Source organism: Quercus lobata, chromosome 6, assembly GCF_001633185.2.
Source record: "Quercus lobata isolate SW786 chromosome 6, ValleyOak3.0 Primary Assembly, whole genome shotgun sequence".
Taxonomy (NCBI): Eukaryota; Viridiplantae; Streptophyta; class Magnoliopsida; order Fagales; family Fagaceae; genus Quercus; species Quercus lobata.
In genome coordinates, this window is record NC_044909.1 from 33,971,350 (window position 1) to 33,994,265 (window position 22,916).

The 22,916-nt window shown below is 33.6% G+C and overlaps 1 protein-coding gene across 1 annotated transcript; it reads left to right on the top strand.

Moving 5' to 3' along the window:
• The first annotated feature begins 12,316 nt into the window (after positions 1-12,316).
• LOC115995141 (zinc finger CCCH domain-containing protein 44) lies at positions 12,317-22,148 on the top strand. The gene is made up of 10 exons (XM_031119582.1): positions 12,317-13,018; positions 13,312-13,391; positions 14,530-14,714; positions 14,965-15,883; positions 15,975-16,102; positions 17,922-17,981; positions 18,066-18,116; positions 18,293-18,363; positions 19,106-19,260; positions 19,371-22,148. Exons 1-10 carry the CDS (start codon positions 12,522-12,524, stop codon positions 21,824-21,826), a joined length of 4,602 nt encoding a protein of 1,533 aa, XP_030975442.1. The 5' UTR covers positions 12,317-12,521; the 3' UTR covers positions 21,827-22,148.
• The last annotated feature ends 768 nt before the right edge of the window (positions 22,149-22,916 follow it).

Genomic DNA, 22,916 nt, shown 5'->3' on the forward strand with positions numbered 1-22,916 from the left:
CTTTAGCCTTTAAAGAAGGTTGTTGTCATGCTCTTGTATTTCTTTTGTCTCGTAATAATGTACTTAGCATGTTTTGTCACACAAGGTTTCTTGCAAGGACTTAATATTAATTATGAAGAGTGTCACACAAGGTTTCTTGCAAGGAATTAATATTAATTATGAAGAGACATATTGTCATGTAATGAATACAACTACATTTAGATTATTAGATTTGTAGTTACGTAAAACTTAGATATGCATTTAATGGATATGATTGCACCATATCTACAGGAATATATGTATACATATATATATATATATTAGTAATAAGCAAACATAGAAAAAATTCAATTAAATTTTAAATTATAATTTAATTAGAGTATAATCTTGCACCATATGTCCCATCTAATTTAAACTTTAAAATTTTTGTGCCAAGTGAGTTAATTCAATGCAAAAATTGGATTTCAATTAAAGTTTAATTTTGTGTCAGATGTCCTATCTAATTTAAGTTTTTAAATTTTTGTACCAAGTGAGTTAATTCAGTGTAGAAAACAATAAGTCCAATATAAATAAATCATAAAAAAACCTAATCATATATCTAACTCTATATATAATTTATTGGAAAATAGAGTTTGAATTATTTTATATTTATGAGCCTTTTTTTTGTGTAACTAAAAATAATTTAAATTTATGAGTTATTTATATAATATACTTTGACTATGTATGATCTATTATTAACTAGGCAATATATATATATAACCAAAAGCTTAAAGGGAAATCAATTAGAATCAAAATTGGATTTTGCTTTTGTTAACTTTCCATAAAAATTAAATTGTTTAGATTTTTGCTATTATTTTTTTCTCTAGACTAATGAGCATTTTTTTTTTTTAAATTGTTTCTCTTCAGATATTTTGTATGTGAAAATCTTGAACCTAAAAAATTGTAATTGAGCTAAACAATCTCATGCACCTATCCCCATTCAATTTAGGAAATATTATTGGACTAATCTATTCTTTTTATTTTGTGTTATGTTTAGTATAATTTCATGTACAATGATTGTAAATTGATATTGTATATGTAGTATGTAATAGTGATTTTCAAAATTATATACATAATAGTAATGTAATGAGAAACTTTCTTTGAGAATAATGTAATGAAAAACTTGGCATAACTAATATCATAAAAATTGCAAGGAAAAACCATTTTAATACCTCTAATTTTCCTGGTCGAATTAATGTCTTATATGTTTAATAACCCAAGCTAACATCAATAACACCACTTGAATTTATTATTCCCATGCGTAAGCATTGCACGGGTTACATACTAGTATTTAGATAATGATATATACATGAATACTCTCAAATGATATACAATGCATGAAGCATATACAAAAATCCTTATATGAATTTAAAAAGAAAAAAAATTGTACAATTGTCTATTGCGATTTTATTAAAAATTTTGAATTATGATTTATCATTGTTACAATATATATTGATGATTTACATGTTATGGGATGCTATAGGAGCTAACAAAAATTTCCAATTATATTATTTAAATAATAGGTTTGATATGAAATATCTTGGTGAAATAAAACTTTGTCTTGGTTTGGAGATTGCAAATCTTCAAGTGGAATTTTTATCAGTGGTAGCTCCAGGAAGGTTTTTGAGAGTGGTCATTAAGAAATTTAAATTATACAAAATCTAATAAAAAGAGAATTTTATATAGGCGAAAATGCACTTTTGGTTCCTACATTTTAGGTCATTTATCAATTTGGTCCCTAAATTGATTTTACTCCTAGGTCAGTCCTTGATTTTTTTAAATCGTTTTTAAAATGGTCCCTACAGTCATCCAAGTTACGGAACCCTATTACAAGGCAGACGGAGTGCCCTGGTTGCTGACATGGCATTAAAATATTATTAAAAGAAATTATTTGGCATTTTTCAATGCCAGGTCAACATTTTAATTTTTTTTTTAATTTCTGATAAAAAATTTTCAATTTAAACTGAAAAGATTCAAAATTCAAAAAAAAAAACTTTACAGTTTTAAAGATCGAGGAAATTTTTTTTAGAGCAATTGACACTATTCACGCTCTATGTTGGCGTTTTTGTGTTTGTGTTTGTATTTGAATCTATTTCATTTTCTTCTTTCTTTTAAGATAAACCAAAAAAGTAAGATAACCCAAACCACGGTTGAGAAAAAGAATAGGGAAGAAGATCAGCCCAGAAGAATTAGAAGAGGAGATCGGCCTAAGAAAAAAGAAGAAGAAGAGGCAGAGGAGATCGGCAACATGGGCACGGCATGCTGTCTCTGACTTTTGCTTGTTTGTGTTGTTTGTGTTTGTATCGTTCTTTTGCTTCTTTCTTTGTCAATCTCCGACTTTTTTTCTCTCTCTAAACCCGAATCCCTCTTCCTCTCTCTTTTAATTCATGGGTTCATGGGTTTGATTCATGGGTTCATGGGTTTGATTAATGGGTTCGATTCATGGGTTCACGGGTTCGATTCATGGGTTTGATTTTTCATGGGTTTGATTCATGGGTTCAATTCATGGGTTCATGGGTTCATGCAATCTCTTGACTTTTGATTCATGGGTTCATGGGTTTGATTTTTCTAGGTTCATGGGTTTGATTATTTGCTAAGAAAATCAATAAAAGAAAAGAAAATATTGATTATTTTAATTTTCTGGGCAAGTTTTCATCTTCTTTTCTGCAGAACATGAAGAACAGTTCTGGGTTCACCTGCACTGTTCTGGGTTTGCATTTGTTTTGGGTTTGCTCTTGTTCTGGGTTTGTTATTGATTCTGGGTTTTATTTCTTGTTTTTCTGGATTTGATGGAGATTAGATTTGGTTGCTGGATTTGGATTTGGGTTTGCCAGAGATTGGATTGGTTGCCGGGTTTATTTCTTGAATTTGGGAAGAATATGAAGAACGGGTTGGTATGTGCTTACGGGAAAAAATAATGAAAGTAAAAATAATAATAATAATAATAATAATAATAATAATAGATTTAAGGCCAAAAATAATAATAATAATATGAAAGTAAAAAATTAAAATGCTGACCTGGCATTGAAAAATGCCAAATAATTTCTTTTAATAATATTTTAATGCCACGTTAATGCCACGTCAGCACCATGTTAGCAACCAGGGCACTCTGTTTGCCACGTAATAGGGTTTCGTAACTTGGATGATAGTAGGGACCATTTAAAAAAATCAGGGACTGACTTAGGAGTAAAATCAATTTAGGGACCAAATTGATAAATGACCCAAAATATAGGGACCAAAAGTGCATTTTCGCCTTTTATATATTGAAAAAATACACACACATGCAAATACATAAAGCCTTACAATTTTCTTATATGAATTTTCCTATTTTGAAATCATTACATGATAGCCTCATTATCAATGTTGTAAGCTACATCTTTTCAAAAGTTTAGTTAAATAAAATTTTTCTTGGACCTTGTGAGGGTCCTTTTTTTGACAAAGTCCAGGCCCAAATTGAAGTAAGGACCCTAGGTCCGGTTGTTATGGTTTGAAGGGACTGGCCTTGGTTCATTGCAGCTAAATGGCTGTTTACAAACCAAGTGATGCATAGAGCAGTGGTCCTATAAGAAATACATGTTAGCAAGCAAGAATATACCGGAACAGCAAGCAAAAAAGCAAAAAAGAAGAAGAAGAGAAAGCAGCAAATGTAATATCAAAGGGCACAAATAAATGTTAGAGATTCTCAAGTCAATATTAAATATTTTGTTGCTTTTTTTTAATTGCAAATTACAAAATGCTCACTAAGACATATTACAAGACTCAAATAAGTTCAAAAATTACAGACTTAGATGACTATTCAAGCCTCTAAGACTTGTAAAGTTTGAATCCCTTTGAATCTAAGTATGTTTTATAGTGGCTGTCTAGGATACTGGGAAATGTCTCTCTCTCTTTTTTCACTTTTCTCAGTTCTGATCGAGTTTTCTTCTCTGATTCTCTTATCTTTTTTCTCTGCCTTTCGCTGTTGGTTGCCTTCCCCTTTTTATAGTGTCAAGGGTCCAAGGTCCTATTGATTCCTCTCCCTTGCTCCCCTGGGTACCAAAACTTGTTATGTGCCTATCACCCAGAATACTGATTCTTTTCCTATTCCTTATCATTTTCTCCTTTTGGTGTTGTTTCTTTGAAAGCCTATGGCTGACTTTCCATTCTAGGACATACTTAGGGAGTAGTTCTTGTTTTTCTCGTCTTTCCAAGCTTTTCACCCTTTCAGACTCAGCTTTTGATCGTTCTCTCTTTGTTATTTTTCCCAAACGGGCAGAATCCATTCCTGCTGGGTTGAAGGTTTTCCCTACTGCCTCCCTTTATAGCTCTTCATTCTAGGTTCCCTGGGGTACCGTCCCTTTGGTCATGAATGGCTATCCTAAGCTTTCAGCTTTCTTACTGCATCACTAGTCGCTTGAGAAGAACATATCTGCCCTTCATTTCTTGTGCTTTTTTTGGTACTCCCCTTAACCTGTCCTAATCCCATCTCACGCGTCCCGGGGTTCTCGAACCTTTGACAACCTCTGGGATCCTGCCTTAGTTCTTCCCATTGGGCTCTCTCCAATTCTCTGGTATAGGCAGGCTAGGCCTACTCTCTTTCTTCCTTGAATTTTATGAGTGCTAAGGCATGTCTAATTCCCTTGTGGTAAACTCAATCTTTTTTTCATGGCCCATTGTGTTATTTCTTTGGGCCTTGGTGTTTGTGATTTTTTGGACTTAACAGACTTTTTTATTTTTAGTTGTAAGGACCTAATATATTGTTAAGGGACCAAAGTTTAAGGTCAAAGTTTGGTTAAAAACTTAATTAGGCCACAACTTTTACTAAACAAATTAACATTGCTATATATTTTGAAAATCTAACAACTGAATTGATTGTTCTCTATATTCTTAAAACACGTGTCAAATTTCATGTCAATCGAATGTTATTTACTATTCGGTTCCTAAACTTATTTTTTATGTATAATTTTAAACTACAAAAACTCGAAATTTAAATATTTGATTGACGACATAGCAATATCTTTTCTCTTCTTGAAAATTTGTAAGTATGGAAGATATAATAAGAAAATGTAATTAAATGGTGGATTTGTTAAAATTCAAATTCAATAAAAAAAAAAAAATTTTAATTGAAGTTATAGTCTTAGTCTACAACCAAGCTTGTTGCCAAATTTTGTCTAAAGTTTAATTATGTTGAACCTAAACAAAACTTAGGGTGGTCACAAAGTTTTTTTAAGGATAAACAAATCATAATTTTTTAAAATTTATACATATTAATTATTATTTTTTCCAAGTCAGGTGATCCTATGACCACTCTGGACTTTATGTATAGCCACCCCTGATTTTTATCAATCGCCATACACAAACAAACAAAAAGGGTCATGAAGCACATTCATATGGATAAAGCTCATCATTTGAGCACCATAATGGTAGTTTGGTCACCTGATGTGTGAAATGATATTTTTCGCCCTAAAAAAATGATGAACTCTTGAGCCTGAAGTACACACATTATAGTTTTGCATGCAACCAAACATAACTTTTTCAATCACTAACTACCACAATATAGTTTTGCACCAACTCAAAGCGTTAGAATAGGGTCAAGCATGTACTATGTTTAATGAGACGGCAGCCATGAGATTATTTTTATCAAAATTGATTAAATCCCCAATTGGTTGGATACGTAAACTCAAGTTATTTTCACAATCCCTACAAAGACTGGATCACAAATATGATATTTTCACGTGTGGGAACACAGCTATTCCATAGAGATCAAGCAAACAATACCCGTCACTTATTCAAACCAATTAGAGGTTATTGTAATTCATGAAGCATGTTGTAAATGCATTTGATTTAGATCGTATATTATATATTTAAGGAAAATGTGGATAAGGATATCCCTCAATCATATACAACCCAGCCATATTATATAAAGACGATACTGTTTATCATTTAAATTAAAAGGAGGATAAATCAAAGGTGATAGAACCAAACACATTTCACCAAAATTCTTTAATAAAAATGAGCTATAGAAGAGTGGTGATATTGATGTCTAGCATATATATACGATCAATTGACGATTTGGTCGATCTATTCACTAAATCACTGCCAAGTGCAACATTTTAGAAGATGTGTGTTGCCTTATAAATGTTCTCATATACAACTGAAGTTCTGTGTACTCACAAGAAAAAGTAAAATTTTTGAAGGATGTATGACATTTGTAATTTTTGTAATGTTTTTCTTCGTAATATTTCCACCCCCAACGAGTAAAATTTTAATGAGGCATGTATTTAGTGAGAGATCATCAAAGAGAGAATATTATGAATTTTGGAAGAGGAAATATTTTTCTCATTCTCCGCCTCTTATGGTCAATCGTATATTGGCCTTAATCATTAATGGCAAATAGTTCGTGTTCTAATTTTTGTATTTTTCGGAACTTGGTTTTAAGTGTTTTTATATCCCAAAATGGGCTGTTTGGTACTAGATTTTTAACAGTTTTTAACCCACGCGTATTTTTACAACACTTAAATAACAATACTAAAAATCTTTAACCAAATGGGCTTGATCTTCTAAAAAACATTTTTATAGTGTTTTTCAATCCCAAAACTTGTTTAGCAATATTTGTTGGGTTTTTGTTTTCCGCCACATACCCAACCCCCAAAATCATTAAAAACAAACATGCAACTCTGGACTTTCCTAATAATGTAGATCGAAATTGCGAGAAACAATACAAATCGTACAAATTAATGGATATGAAACAACAACAACAATACACTACATGGAGCCTATGTTAAAGTGTTTGGAGAGAGAGAAATTTTGACATTCACCACCGTGAGCCACTTGCTACTAACCATTCATCATCGCAACCCACTTTTTTTTTTTTTATATTCTTTTTTTGATAAGAAGATCATAACTTTATTAAAAAGAAGATAAAAACGTTATATCTTAAGCCAAATTGGTCTCAATGATACTAGAATTTTCCTCTATTCAAATTACATAAGAAATTTTAACGAGAAGAAATTTTATCAGTTGACTTAATTGGAACTCATAATTTAAATCTCAAAATATTACAAAAATGTCATACTTAAAAATAAAAAAAGTAAAAACAATTTTCAGAAAACAAATGCCCAAACAAACAGATTTTGGTGGTTCCCAGTCCTTTATTTCCAAAATCATAACATTTGTATTATTAAACATGTTCAAAGTTACTGCTTTCTACAGACTCTTAAACTGTATACATGTGCTCCTTTATAAAACTTGAACGATTGACTAGATGTGCTCACAAGACATATCGTATTTATTTATACATTATGTGTATAACTACTCTACTCTTTAAGGTCCATTTATATGATCTCCTCCTTAGAGTATCTTAGCCAAATTTTTTTATTGTTTAGACAATTAATAATGACATTTAATTTTTACCTACTTACTTTTTAAATATACTTTCTAATAGATTCTTTATCATTTTCTCCATCTCATTTAAATATTATTTCTTCATTCATTATTTATTTATATTTTAACAAGTACACATCTTCCAATATTTTTTTATTCAATACCTAATTATAATAGAAAAAAATTTGAAAAATGAATAGTAAAAGCTACAGTGTTCTCTATTTGTAGAAAAATACTATAACAAAACTAATCTAAAAAATGAAAATAAAGAATCTGTTAAAATGTGAATGAAGTGTGATTAGTAATGTTTTTACTTCAAAAAAAATAGATATATAACATCTATCGGAGAAGCTTGGACTTCTTTCTTTGCTCCTTGATATTTTACATCAAAATGAAGAATAATCTCTCGGGATCTCAACCCCCCACCACATGGAGTCATTTATTGTTAAGATTGTTTGGTAATCCTTTATTAAAGGCACCAGCTATAAGTCACAGAGAGATGGTATTTTGTCCAAAAGTATGTATCGTACGCATGAATCGAATGTAGTGGCGCACAACTCCGCACAGTCCACACCACATAATATAGCCCATTGATGATATTTACGTGTAAAATCTAAAGTCCTTTTTTTTCTTTCTAAAGTAGGTATAATTACAAATCAGGTTTTTTTTTTATAAAATTTTTAAAAGATATAAATTATACTCTAATCTAATTTAAATATATATGTGTGTAAAATTTCATTCTAAAAACTTAAATTCTGGCTTTTATCTCTCACATCCTATAAATATTTATAATTGTAAAATAACTATCACACTAATTATGGGCTGTGGTACATTCCAGATTTGTTTTGCCTCAAGAAATAATAATAATAATAATGAAAAAAAATGTATAATCCTAGTAATTGGAGAATGAGAGATTATTTGAGGTGATTTTAGTATCATCCAAACGATATGAACGCATGCCAAGCTTGCTACACTATCTTCTTATGGTGTTTTGTTTTATTATGCTTTTGACAATAAATAACAGAATTTGTTATCACTGTAGGAAAGATCATTAAAAAAGTGTTGCCATAACATAACATAACCACATGCATGATTACCTGTCAAGAACTAAAACCTTTTAATATTATGAGAAGTTTGAGTCAGCCCAAAGGAAAAAAGAAAGAAAGAAAGAAAGACAGAAAATAAATACAGCTATGCTAATGACACTGAACTATAAATATAAAATTTCACACCACATTACACTAGACTAGGAGACTTGGAGTCCACCACAATACAACAATGTAAGAAAATGTGAAATTTTTTTCATTGGTACTAGTCTTCTAGAGTTTCTCAAAAATGAAAAAGAGAGAAGTTTAATTATTGAAAAAAATCTAGAGACGAATAATAAACCATCAAAAAAGGGAAAAAAGTTAATAGATGTATTAAGGACATTAATTTAAGAAAGACTTTTAGAAAAATTTTATGAGAAAAAAAAAGTAATTGATTTTTTTAATAGCTTTTTATACTTTCCATAAAAATGATGGCGAGTTATATGAAAAATTTATGTCTAGCATGACTCTTAATTATTTTGAGAAATAATAATTGACATGTTTATTAAAAGCTCTTAATTTTTTTGAGAAGTAATTATTGTCATATTTATTAAAAGCTCACTAAAAAATACAAAGAAAAAAAAAAAGCTTCTTCACCAAATTGACGAAAGATCAAAGAAAATTGATGAAAAGCTAAAACAAGTATTTGATTAAGATAGCTTATGAGTTTTGAAAAACATAATCACCCTTTAAAAATTATCCCACCAAACAAACCCAATGACCTATCATAGATGAAACAATGTTATGAGTGTATACGTTGAAATGTTTTAGTGACATGAGATTTTGTGTGCGTTTGACATTTACTTATTTAATTTTTTTGTTAATTGCTTTTAGTTGAAAGTGTACTAAAAATACTCATACTTTAAAAATGTGTGGAAAAAAAAAAGAGATTTTAAAAATATGTACAAAAAAAATATAAGCTCCTTCACCAAATTCACGAAAGATCAAACAAAATTGATGAAAAGCTAAAACAAGTTTTTGATTAAGATACCTTATGAGTTTTAAAAAGATAACAATCTTTCAAAAAATATCCCACCAAACAAACCCAATGGCCTATCATAGATAAAACAGTCTTATGAGTATATAGATTAAAATGTTTTTAGTGACGACGGATTTTACCAGTTATATTAATTGAAGTTTGGAATCCGCATGTTTGTCGAAGGTAATTTCTATAGATAAAAAACTTGATGCATATGTTAAAAAAGAGTAATGTCGCAAGTTGTTACCAATGAGTAAAAAAGTAATTTAAGTAGTGAGCTTAGATTGTAATCAATAAAAGCTTAGTAGTTAAAATTTGTTGTAAAAATATTATGTACTTAGTATTGTATTCTTTAAAAAAGGTATATGTTAAAACTCATTTTTTCTTTATATATATATTTTTTGCTAGTCGTTTAGCAGTCAGCACAATTGTCAGTATTGTGTCACATAGCTAAATATTTTCAGCAATAGGTAATTCTTTTCCGGCTCTCTAATATAGTTTGGATAAACCAAACATATATCTTATCTTGAAGCACAATAGAATCTTATTACAGCAATTCTAGGGATATTCTAAGGAATACACTAAATTTCACATCTTGCTAAGTAATGCTAAGACGTAAAAATTATGACAAAAAGTAAAAACCAACTTCACTGTCAAATTTCTCAAAAAAAAAAACTTCACTGTCAAAGGTTTCTCAAAAAAGAAACTTCATTGTCAAATTTGGTATGTCAGTAAACGTATTGATTTTAGTAATTCTTAATCTTAGTTGTCTGGCCAAACCCACCATCTATAAATATCCAACCATGTTCTGACATGTATGCTTTTTGTTTTTTGCAAAGGCATTCTGACATATGCTAATGAATCAAGACATTGATGGAATCTTAGACTTATTTGTTTTTTCAAAATTTTAAGTTAAACATTTATTATAGCGGTCTAGCGTGGAACTTTTTGGTCCGTTTTCCCATGTTGCGTGTTGGGAGTAGAATATCAATCAATTAAAAAAAATAGTAAAAATTGAAGGCCTTAAAAACCCCGCACTCTCATTCATATATATATATATATATATATTTTAATGATACGGTTAATATGTGACTTAGGGATATATGTTAATCATCTATTTTAAAAAAGTTTTTATTAAAAATTGAAAAAGTTGTCAATATAGTTAATTATTTTTTCATAATTTTTTTTTTAAAATGATTTATTAATATATGTCCTAAAGGCAAACGTTATTAAATTTCTTTTTTTGTTGTGAAAAAATATATTTTTTCATAACAATTTCATATATATTGATTTATATACCATCTCATTATTGGCACACTATAATCTATTATAATTAATATTTTTAATTACTTGCATGTGACTTAGTAGACAAATTAGGTATTGTGAAAATGTTATTAATTTTGTTATAAAACTAGTTTTATTGTTTTTTCACTACATTCCATTTAGGTTTGTTTTGTTGTAAATTCTTTTTTGATTTACAGTGTTTTTTTTTTTAAGAAAAAATAAAAAAAAGAGTTAATTAAGATTTTACTATAAAACAAACATTGCTAAATATTCAAAAAAATTTATAATAAAATAAATAAAGAATATTTTCATACCAAAGTGAGATGTCGATTCATCAAGGTGGTGAATTAAATTAAAAAAAAAAAAAAATCCAAAATACCAACTCATGATAAACTTCTTGTGCAAATGGAATGAAATTTACTGCGTGCTTGACTTTGTGAACTAGTCTCATTTCCTTGTAAATCCTAACTAGACAAAATGGAAAAGGGGGCTGAACCTAAAATTGTAGGAAAGAGATAAAAAAAAGGAAAGAGGGAGAAGAGTAGTTTTTTTTTGTTGTTTTGATCATGTTTTAGGCGTTGAACCAAAATATGTCTAAAGTGGACCCCAGTGGACAATCTCCTGCCTTTTCTAGGTGCCCACTGACCACGTGGTGCTCGAGATTGGAGAATGAGGTCTCAAAAGAGCCGCGTTTGACGCTTCTCGGCAGAAAGTTACGGAAAAAAAGAAAAAAAGAAAAAAAAAAAACAACAAAAAAAACAAAGAAGAAGCGGAAGACAAAGTACCATTAACAGTGGGGGGAAAAAAAAAAAAAACACAACTGAAAAACCACTAAAAAAATTAACTAATATTTTAAGAATATTGATCCAAGAAGTATTTTAAAAAATTTTTTGATGACAAAAAATAAGCAATTGACTTTTTATATAATTTTTTTATATTTATCATAAAAGTAATATTAAAACTTTCTTAAAATAATTTATTAATAAATATCTTAATCACATTGACTCCTCTATTAAGTAAAGTAAAGACTATTATATTATTGTACTATTAAGAAGTTATGATAGCATTAATATGAAGTTGTATTTTCTCTATTCTATAATTAAAATTAAAAATGGTATTAAAACCTTCTTAAAATAGTTTATTAATAAATACTTATCTTAACTGCACTAACCGAAAACTGTTATATTATGTTATTAAGGAGTGAAGATAACACACACCTGAAATCGTGTTTTTACCATTCTACAATTATAGTTAAAACAATGCTTACAGATTTTAAAAGATAGTGTTTATAATCATGAAATCGTGTTTTCACTATTCTATAATTACAATTAAAACAATACTTACAGATTTCAAAACACAAATGTAAAAAGAAACAGTGGTATTACGAAATTCAAAACATAATATATAATTCCAACTGGAGCCAAAGAAGACAAGTGTGTAACTCGTGTGGTATGCTACAATATTAAGCGACTATAGTGCCAGCACAAACAAGTCGAACCAATCCAAATTGACCGTCTTTGGGTGTCGTTCTGCACTCAACTTCCTTCTATTTCCATTTCACTTTCTCTATAAATAAAAAAAAAAGAAGAAGAAGAAAAGAAGTAATAAAAAAAAAAAACAGTGCCCTGTCACATCCACACTGAGTCCATTTCCATGTGCCCACTACTCCCCAATCGACCCAAGGTCTAGGGTTTTCGAAGACCACCCCTAACCTCTAACCTTCAATCTCCGATTTTAGATTTAACAATTCAATCTCTCTCGCTTTCTCTCTCTCTTCCCCGAATTCGGGCATGGAAGAGCAACAACGGCAACAGCTAAATCAAAATCAAAATCAACAAGCTTTGGTTCCTTACAAACCGCGTATTCAAGATGGAGGAGGGCAATCACAGCCTTGCTTTGACAATTCGTCGGAGCAGAGCAGAGACGTGGACCTCATGAGCGTCGATCAATGTCATATCGATGATTCCAAACTCGTCGGAGCTACACCGGCGGCGACGGAGGACGCTTCCAAGGCGGCGGTGGAGTTGATGATGATGATGACGAAAACAACGACGCAGAACAAGGTGGAGCCTTCTCCCCTTCCGGTGGTGCCGAATACTACTACTCCTACGACTACTACGACGACGACGACGACGACGGTGGTGGTGGCGAAGAGAAAGCGAGGTCGACCGCCGAGAGGTCAGCCGAAGATGACCATAACGTCGCCACCGCCGAGGAAGAAGAAGGACGAAGAGGACGTGTGTTTCATTTGCTTCGATGGTGGTAGCCTCGTGCTCTGTGATCGCCGGTCAGTATAGTCTTTCTTCGCCAATTTTCCTCTTTTGCTTTGTTTTCGTCGTTGCTAATTTATTTAGGGCTTGAGAAATGAGAACAGTGAAACTGAAAGTTGCTCAATTAAGATTAAAAATGAGCTGATTTTGGCTTTTGAAGAAAGTTTATGGGCAACGAAAGCGTGGGTTAGGGTTTAAGTTTTTGTTTATTTATTCATTTCTTCATTTCCATTACCCAAAAGGAGAAAAAGAGAGAGAAAGAAATAAAGCTTATTAATTTACTTTATTTGTTTTGTTTATTACTTGTTAGGGGCTGCCCTAAAGCATACCATCCTTCATGCATTAAGCGGGACGAGGCGTTCTTTAAATCGCGGGCTAAATGGAATTGCGGTATGTTGTTGGTTGTAGCATCTAATTCTCTTTTAAATCTCTCTGTTTATAGAATGCAGTTACTGTGTTATCCTGTAGGCATATGAAAGGAAAGCAATCTGATAGTTTTTAACAGTTTCATTTACTGTTGTGTCCGAATTTCGCGGTACTAGAAGCATAAGATCACTCCCATTGAATTATCCAATTCCCTTCAATTTTTGTTTAGCTGTAAGGCATGTGGTATTTAAAAATTGAATAAGTTCCACCTGTCACACATATAACTAAAAACAGGAGGATTCAATTGGAGGGGATCCTTTCAGCTGGGTCATGTTCGTTATATAAGCATTATATGGTAGTTTTAATGTGTACATTGTTATTATTATAGATTACCTTCTTGATGTAAATATTATTGATCAACAAAATGACATGATTGTTATCAAAATGCTTGATGCCATTGGTGTAATATCATTTGTATTCCAATACACGTCTAATCAATGTTATTGGAAAAAGCGTTACGAAATAAAAAAGTGTGTTTGGGTTAGCAGTTTTAGAAAATACCGCGGTGTGAAAACTTGATTTGGGTTTTAAAAGCGATGCGTTAATGAAAAAGCTACCTACTATATGTGAATTGCAAACATGATCTTTGGTGTTTTCAAAAAAAGGCAATTCCTTTATTAAAACGATGCCAAACAAATGAATTTTGCGGAGCCAAACGGACTCAAAAGTTTTTTTTGTGAAGTTATCAATGAGTTATGACTTAAATGAAAGTGACACTTTTCTCATCCTATGTGAATGGGCGGAGGATGAGGTCCTGGGTCAAAACCTACTATTGCATGTCCGTATAAATTACCTTAAAAAATGGAACTCAATCTCTGTTATTTGGATTTTTGAATTTTTTTTTTTGGAGTTTTCAGTAGTTGGTGCTATTTTAACCCTATGCTTAGATGAAGGAGAGGAGAGGAGAGGATTGGGGAAGGTGGCTAGAATATACTAAAATTCTTGCTACTGTCCCCTCTTCTCCTATCCTCTCACACCTTTTCTCTCCATTTCAAACATACACTAAATGAAGTTATCATTTTTTTTAATCTCCGTTAGTAATTTGACTTATGATCTTTAGGTTGTATGACCTTTTGTTCTTTACTGTATTCATGCATTTCAGGTTGGCATATATGCAGTAGTTGTCAGAAGGCTGCACATTATATGTGCTATACTTGTACATATTCTTTGTGCAAGGGTTGTATCAAAGATGCTGATTATCTGTGCGTAAGAGGAAACAATGGATTTTGTGGCACATGCATGAGAACTGTGAAGCTGATCGAGAATTTGCAAGGAAATAAGGACACGGTACGCTTTTTAATTATTGTTGATCCAAAAAAACAAAGGAAAAAAAGAAAGATAAAGGAATTGATATGCTGAACACTCCTTCTGTCTTCTTTTTCATTCTTTCTTTTGGTCACTTTCTGCTGTGAGCAAAGCTCTCTTGGCTTGGACTTGTTAAAAAAAAAAAAAAGCTCTCTCAGCTTGGTTGAATTTGGATAGGGCAGGCAAAAAATTCCAGAGCTGATAATATGGAATAATTTATTATGTTGTGCAGGCTCAAGTGGATTTTGATGACAAAAGCAGCTGGGAGTATCTCTTCAAGATGTATTGGATATTTTTGAAGGGGAAACTGTCTTTGACTTTAGATGAGCTTACTCGAGCTAAAAATCCATGGAAAGAAGCTGATACTATAGTTTGTAAGACAGAATCTTCAGGTGAAGTTTATGATGGTAATAATGACAAAGGTTCTAGTTTCAACCATTCATGTACAGGCATAGAAACAAATAATTCCAGAAAGAGAAAGACTAGGAAGCAGCCTCTGCTTAATAAAGACTCTCTATCTATGGAGAAATCAGTTAGTAATAATGGGATGCATCTGCCTGAAGGCACAATATGGGCATCAAAGGAACTCTTAGAGTTTGTTGCGCATATGAAAAATGGTGATACATCCCCAATACCTCAGTTTGATGTCCAGGCTCTTTTGCTAGAGTATATAACGAAAAACAATCTCCGTGATCCTCAGCGAAAATGCCAAATTGTTTGTGATTCAAGGCTTATAAATCTATTTGGAAAAGCACGTGTTGGTCACTTTGAAATGCTCAAGCTTCTTGAATCTCACTTTCTTATAAAAGAAAACTCTCCAGCAGATGATATTTTAAGAGTGGGAGTTGTTGGTGCTGTTGCACGTCAGTTGGAGACTGATGGGAATTATGATAACCAACTTCCGACAGGTAGTGATAAGAGGCGTAGAACACGTAAAAGACCTGATGAGAGAGGGTCACACGTTAATTTAGATGCATTTGCAGCAATTGATGTTCACAACATTAACTTGATTTACTTGCGGCGTAATTTGATGGAGAGTCTTATGGATGATGCTGACAAATTTCATGACAAAGTTATTGGCTCATTTGTGCGAATAAGAATTCCCAATAATGACCAAAAGCAAGAAATGTATAGGCTTGTACAAGTTGTAGGTATTGGCTTTATAACACCTATCCTCTAAATGTACACAGTAAAACACATATTATGCAAAATTGTGACATTGTTGAGATTTTTGTGTATTAGGTACAAGCAAGGTGACTGAACCATATAAAATTGGAGAAAGAACTACAGATGTGATGCTTGAAATCCTAAATTTAGACAAGAAAGAGGTCATATCAATCGAGGGGATTTCAAACCAGGAGTTCTCTGAGGTGATATTTTTCTCAACTCCAACATTTTGTAGAAATGAATGTTGCTACCTTTTTATCTTTTAATAATAGGACAATATGGTTTCCATCACAAACAACTATGATGATTTTTTTCTCATTTGTGTTAACTACTTTGGCCAAGAGCCTTATAGCTCAATGGCGTTGCCTGTTCACATTTAGAGGAGAATCAAAGTTCAAATTGCCCCTCCCCCACTTGTTGTAACAATTGAATTAAAAAAAAAAAAAAATCCTACTCAGATTTAAGTATTTGTTAGTGCATAATACAGTTTTTATGGTCTACTTGAGTAATTTTTTAACTTAAAAACGTGATTTGTGTATTTTAGTCTACTGTTAGGCAGTGTTTGGAACCACTACAAAAACACATTCCCACGGATTTCTAGGTGTAAAATGCATTCTGTAAAAAATTAAGGTGTTTGGTTGGACATTTTAAGATTTGCAGAATGCATTTTGTGTAGAATGCATTTTTCAAATTTGCATTTCTAGAGCAGAAGTCAAAAGTTAAAAAAAGTGACCTTTTATTCTCATTCTACTTCTCATTTTCACTAAAGCAATTGGGCCCACTAATAATGCATTAAAACCCATGCCCAACGATTCTTTTCTCCTTCCTTTTCTTTTCTTTCAGTATCTTCCTTTTCTGTTCACATCTTTTTTCTCTCACAGAACCGTTTTTCTCACGATCAATCTATCTATCATCCCAAAATCACAACAAAAACTTCTCAAAATCAAAACAATAATCAACAGATATCCCAATGTATTTTCCCAAAACAATAAAAAGAATCATAGATGGGGCCTTTTTGGTTGACCCATGGCTTAGAAGACTAAGAGGAAGCAGAGGAGGAGGAGGAATCGCTGTTTGACCCATGGCTATGCAGCTGAAGGTGAGGGCATTGGTCCAGAGGCAATGGGTTTGGATTTGGTGGGCATTTTGGGTGTCGTTGTTGATGGGTTTGAGTTTTGATAGTTGGCAAAGGGAGGTGGAGGAAGCGGGGGAGGAGGAGGTGGGGTTGAACTTTGAAGGTGAGAGAGATGGGGGGTTTTGGTTGTGGTAGTGGTAGTGGCAGTGGTGCGGAGGGGGAGGAGGTGGGTTTGGGTTTGAGTTTGATGGGTTTGAAGGGAGGCAGAGAGGATTGGATGATCCCAAGTGTGAACCAAAGCTGTAGAGATCTATATATCGATACATACAAACATGTGTTTACTTTGCATGGTTGGTTCAGACTGCTTGTTCCTGAGATAAAAGGAACATATCAAATCAGGGTAAACAAGCCAATGAATAAATCCATCCACTGAAGCAGTAGTATATCCATCTACAACTTGCCTACTAACATCCGACATTCTTTTAGCCTTTTCCACCAAGTGTGTACTGTGTACACATCAGTTGCCTGAATTTCAAATGTAAACCACCTTGCAGAACTGTGAACCCAAACCGCAGAGATCTATAGTCCTTCTCAGGGGGATGATCACATACTCAACTGTGGTTGGATTTCATAAATATAAAGTCTGAATTGATATCCAAATTGCATAACAGGATCAAGCCATTGCAAGAAATGCTGGTAGAATCCTTACCTTTACCACCTTTAGCATGAATGAATGAACTGAAAGAGTATTTGCATTATTTGTGCTATTTCAATTTCGTATTATTTTTGGATTGTATGAACATGCACAACTTAAACACGCTAGCATCGTCATTATAATTTTATTCTGTGAGCAAGAGACTATCTGGGTGAGGTGTAGTATTTTGGAGCATCATGAATGGAGTTTACTAGTTGACTTCTGTAGTTGATATTTTATGTTATGTTTTCAGGATGAGTGCAAACGTTTACGCCAGAGTATAAAGTGTGGGCTCATCAAACAGTTGAATGTGGTAAGTCTTGACTCTTATGTTCCCCTATATCTCAACCTAGGAATTTACATCCCTTTTGTAAAGGAAATTTGTTCTTGGTTGTAGGGTGAGATTCAGACAAAGGCAATGACGCTTAAAGCAGTGAGAGTGAATGATGTGAGTTCCTTTCCTTTTGATCCTGGGGTAATGAGGCAGTATTGTATGCAGGATGCTTGTGTAGTAAATATTCTTTTAGTCTGTTACACTTGTGTTAAGTGAACGTTGTGGCCTATAAATGTTTTTTTACCCTGGAAAATCATTGCTGAACGTTGTGGTCTTATTTCGCAATCTAGGTGCTGGAAGCAGAGATATTGAGACTTAATCATCTACGTGATCGAGCAAGTGAAAAGGGACATAAGAAGGAATATCCTTTGTTATTTCAGATTGTTTCATTCTATTTGATATTTGAATTTTCCCCTGCAAATTTAAACTCTTGGTGCTTGAAAACAAATGCCTTCTCTGTTTTTTTTTTCAACCTTAGTTTATATGGAAATTCATTTGAGTAAGAATATTCCCATACAAGTTACCTATCAAAAATAAAATAAAGCGTTTTCCCATTCAAGTTGCTTAGATTTTGTGTTCCTGGATGTTTATATGGATTGCTGGTTACATATTTGAGAACCCAAAGGAATGATATGTGGCATGATTGATGAACGACCACATTTTCAATATTTTAAAGGCTCATTTTTTATTATGAATATTTTCTTCCTCATCCATCTCAAGAACCTCATGTTGGTTACACTATTTGTCAGCATTGATCTTTTGACTGCTTGTAGAAATAGAGCATAGCTAGCCTTATAGCCATCTCTTGATGTTTCACTTTATGTTATATCTGATAGTTGAGAGGTAATGGGGGAAGTAAAGAGAAGTTTTAATCTTTGAATTTATTACATTTTGTTTTTGAAGTTAACCTATTGGGTGCATGTGTGACTTACCAATTATTATTTAATGGCAATTGAAAATAGAGCATGAGTTAAAATATTTACACCACACTGCTAAAGAATTACCTTGTAACCATTTATTGGTAGCATTTTCTATTCTTAATATTTGTGATGTTGCAAAGAAATTGGTACAAATTTATCAAGCATTCCTTAACTATGTTGCACGTTAAGAGAATGCGTGGAGAAATTACAACTTCTGAAGTCACCCGAGGAGCGTCAGCGTAGACTGTATGAGATTCCTGAAGTCCACACCGATCCAAAAATGGATCCAAGTTATGACTCTGAGGATAATGCTGGAGAATTAGATGAGAAGAGACAAGGTCCCTACTTTTGATTTATGGACATGGAACGCATACAATTGATATTATATTATCTTTAAGTTTTAATTTGAAATTTTAATTTGGTAGTAATGGTGCTGGTGTGTGTGCAGATGTTAGTTTGATATCAAAACTTTCTGGCTATGGTAGAAAGGGGAGGGAGCTTATCTCTGCACTAAGAGCAGGTGATATATCAGAGGATATTGGAAGCAGAAAAAACTTTACCAAGTCTTGTGAGCAGAGTAGTAAAGTTGGTATGACTAGTAATTCTGATGAAGGTGGTGCTTCCCAGCTTCATGATACAGTGAGCAAATCCTCTTGGAATCAGGAAAGAGAAGCACCTGGAATAAATAGTTGGAATCCACCAGCAAACCAGGTTAATACTTCTGGTTCATTGGACATTGCTTGGAATAGTCAAGCAGTGGTGGTTGCATCAGAAATTTCACCACTGGCTCTTTCTTCAGTGTCAGAGGAATCTGCTAATGATTCTGAGACTGACAAAATTTGGCACTACGAGGACCCAGCTGGCAAAACTCAAGGGCCATTCTCTATGCTGCAGCTGCGTAAATGGAGTGAGCACTTCCCTTCTGATCAGAGAATATGGAGGATAAATGAAAAGCAAGATAAATCTGTACTTTTGACTGATGCATTAAGTGGACAATACAATGAAGTGCCACCTTTTCTGGATAATGGTAATTTACTGTCTCAGGGAGTTGGAGTTGCCTCAGATGTTGGAGATAATATCCGTGATGGTGGGTGTAGTGAGAGTATGAATGCTGCTCAGACAGACAATAAAGAAGTTGAGGGGAGCTCAAAGCCAAAGCAGGAAGACTCAAGTGTTTATAGTAATAATAATGATGAAGTTTTTAGGGGCAATGAATGGGGCTCTAATTCTTCTAGTTGGACTACACCTGCAGATGTTGCTAATTCCGATGAGAGAAGGAATGAAGTTTCTCTACCAGGCTGGGACTCATCCCAGGGAAATAATTCCTGGCTTGACCAGCCTCAATTGTGTAATAGTTCATTAACCCCACCTGCATTTTCTGGGAAGTCTGATGAAACTCTGTCACATCAAGTGAGGAAAGATCATGGGGGTGAAAGTAATTCTGGTCAGGAAAATGGAAATTGCAATTCAAACAGTACTGCTGACGGTCAAACTAAAAATGAACAGGGTTATGAGAACCGATCTGATAGTGAGGGCCATTCAGGCCAATCTTCTGGACAGAGCCAGAGGGCTCCACCCATAAATGGTTCATTGAACAGCTGGGATTCCAATTCTGGTTTTACCTCTGTAGTTAAGTCACTTGAAACAACAGCGAAAAATCAGGAAATTGTTATTCCAGATCTGCCCAGTCCCGCTCCAAAGCAAAACAATGAAGACTCAAAATGTCAGGCTGGTGAAAACAAGCAAGCTGTTTCTTCAAGTGTTCCTGTACAAAATGCAGACCCTTCCTGGAGCACTGCTTCTAGTTTAGTGGGTGGTGGGACTCAAATTCATGACGTAGCTGCTAAATGGGGTGGGTACTCCCCTACTCCAGCCAAACCTTCTGTTGAGGAATGGGACTCAAGTCTTGTCTCTGCATCTTCTCTGAAACCCACTGAAATGATCAGTGATCATGCTGCTACCCCAACTTCAATAAATCACCAACTGACACATTCTTCCCCGTCCCATCCTCCATCAAATACATCTAATTGGCAGGCAATAGTTACTGAACCTGCTGACTTCTGCTCTTTAGCTGACGAATCAGTTTCAGATCTGTTGGCTGAAGTTGAAGCAATGGAGTCTCTTGATGGCTTGCCTTCCCCTACTTCAATTATGAAGTGTGGAGATGCATTGATAGATGATTCTAAAAATGATTGTATGAGTCCTTTAGATGGGTTTAGCCCAGCACTTGATCCAGGAAAAGGTGACGCCTTAAGCTCCACTGGTGATTTACAAGTACCTTCTCAATCTACGGTGACTGATGAACCACATGGTGTATCTGGGGCCGATGTTCTTGATCCTCAAAAGAGGTCCAGTGGGCATTCCTCCACAAGTTTTGAAGTGGAGGGAGATGCTAAGCCCAGTGATATTTCGGTTAACCAATGGGAATCTGGTTCTGACATCCAACCTACACCGCCATCTACAGCAAGTTGGGACATGGGTACCACAGATTGGAGAGTGGGATCAGAAAGTACAGCCACTAGTTATGGAGCAGTGCAGGGAGGTGCAAACTTGGGCTGGGGAGGATTAGATCAAAGAACTACAAATATGGGTTATGGAAGTGGTCAAGTAGCAGCAGAGAACAGTGTAAGCATGAATATGAGTGCTTCTGCTGGGAATGCTGGCATTTGGGGAACCCATCCGAGATATGGTGGTGACAGATTTTCTGGTCCTAGAGATCGGGGTTTTCAGAGCAGGGATTTAGGATATGGTAGAGGTAGGGGTATGTGGAACAACAGACAGTCCATGTTTGGTGGAAACGGAGGAGGTTCCTTCAGGCCTCCTCCCAAAGGGCAGCGAGTTTGTAAGTTTTATGAAAGTGGCTACTGCAAGAAGGGGGCGGCATGTGGTTATTTGCACCCATGATTATGGGGTTCCATGCAATTAGGCACATTTAATTCTGTAATCATTATTCATGTTAGGGAAGTCTGGTTCTTGCCAATGTTGCAATTTAACCTGTAAAAGTATCAGTCAACAAGCAGCGTAAAACATTATTTTTTGAATATCTGGGTAGCTCTAGAGTTGCAAAGTTGTGGACAATTTAGGATGGGTGATTTAATTTGCCTGCCACAACGCTTTCCTCATGATTTTTGCTTTGACGCATCTGGAATCTTGGTTGGATACACATGCTACCCCAAATTGATGTCCGCTCAAACGCTATTATATATAAAATAGTTGTTTTTGCCTACATTGATTAGTCTCTCCTACGACCACCACCGGCAGGGTTGTGTTGAATGAGAATTGAAATTTCTCGTTTGGATATTCTTAGGTTACTTAGCGGGCCCAGGGCATGTGGACTGATTGAGAGGAGAGCTGGTGAATTTGAGTACTAGCAATTCAAATTTACTTTGTAACTTACCAATAAAAATATAATAAAATTATTATTATCTATATACTTCTATACTATTATTATTTAAAGGGCTTTCCCTGTTTGGATTTTTCATTTTTTAGTTCAAAAATGTCCCTACATTTCTTTGTTTAAATAGAGACAAAACTAAAGGACAAATCGGTAAAAATGCAACTCTAACTCTCATTAAAACATTGCTTAAAAAATAGGAATATTTTTCTGTTAATTTTCAATTTTGCTTATCCATTTAAAATTAGATTCTCAAAATAAAAATATAGGGTTTTTTTTTTTTGCTAAAAAAAATCTCATCGCACGTGCGTAGCGCATGTGATGAGGCTAGCTACTATTATTATTATTATTATTATTATTGTTATAAATTCTCAATTACATCATCCAACTTTGTTAAAATTCAGTTCATTCCTAAACCTCCTTTGATTTTGTTCATTTCACCCCTCTTAGTCTTGGCTTTGATATGCATTCAATCAATGTAGTCATTCTATCCACAACCATTAGATGATAGATATGTTGTTATAATATGAAAACGGAATGGATCCGAAACTTAAAAAAAGAAGTTAAAAAGAAGAGTATTTAAAGGGGCTGTATCAAGTA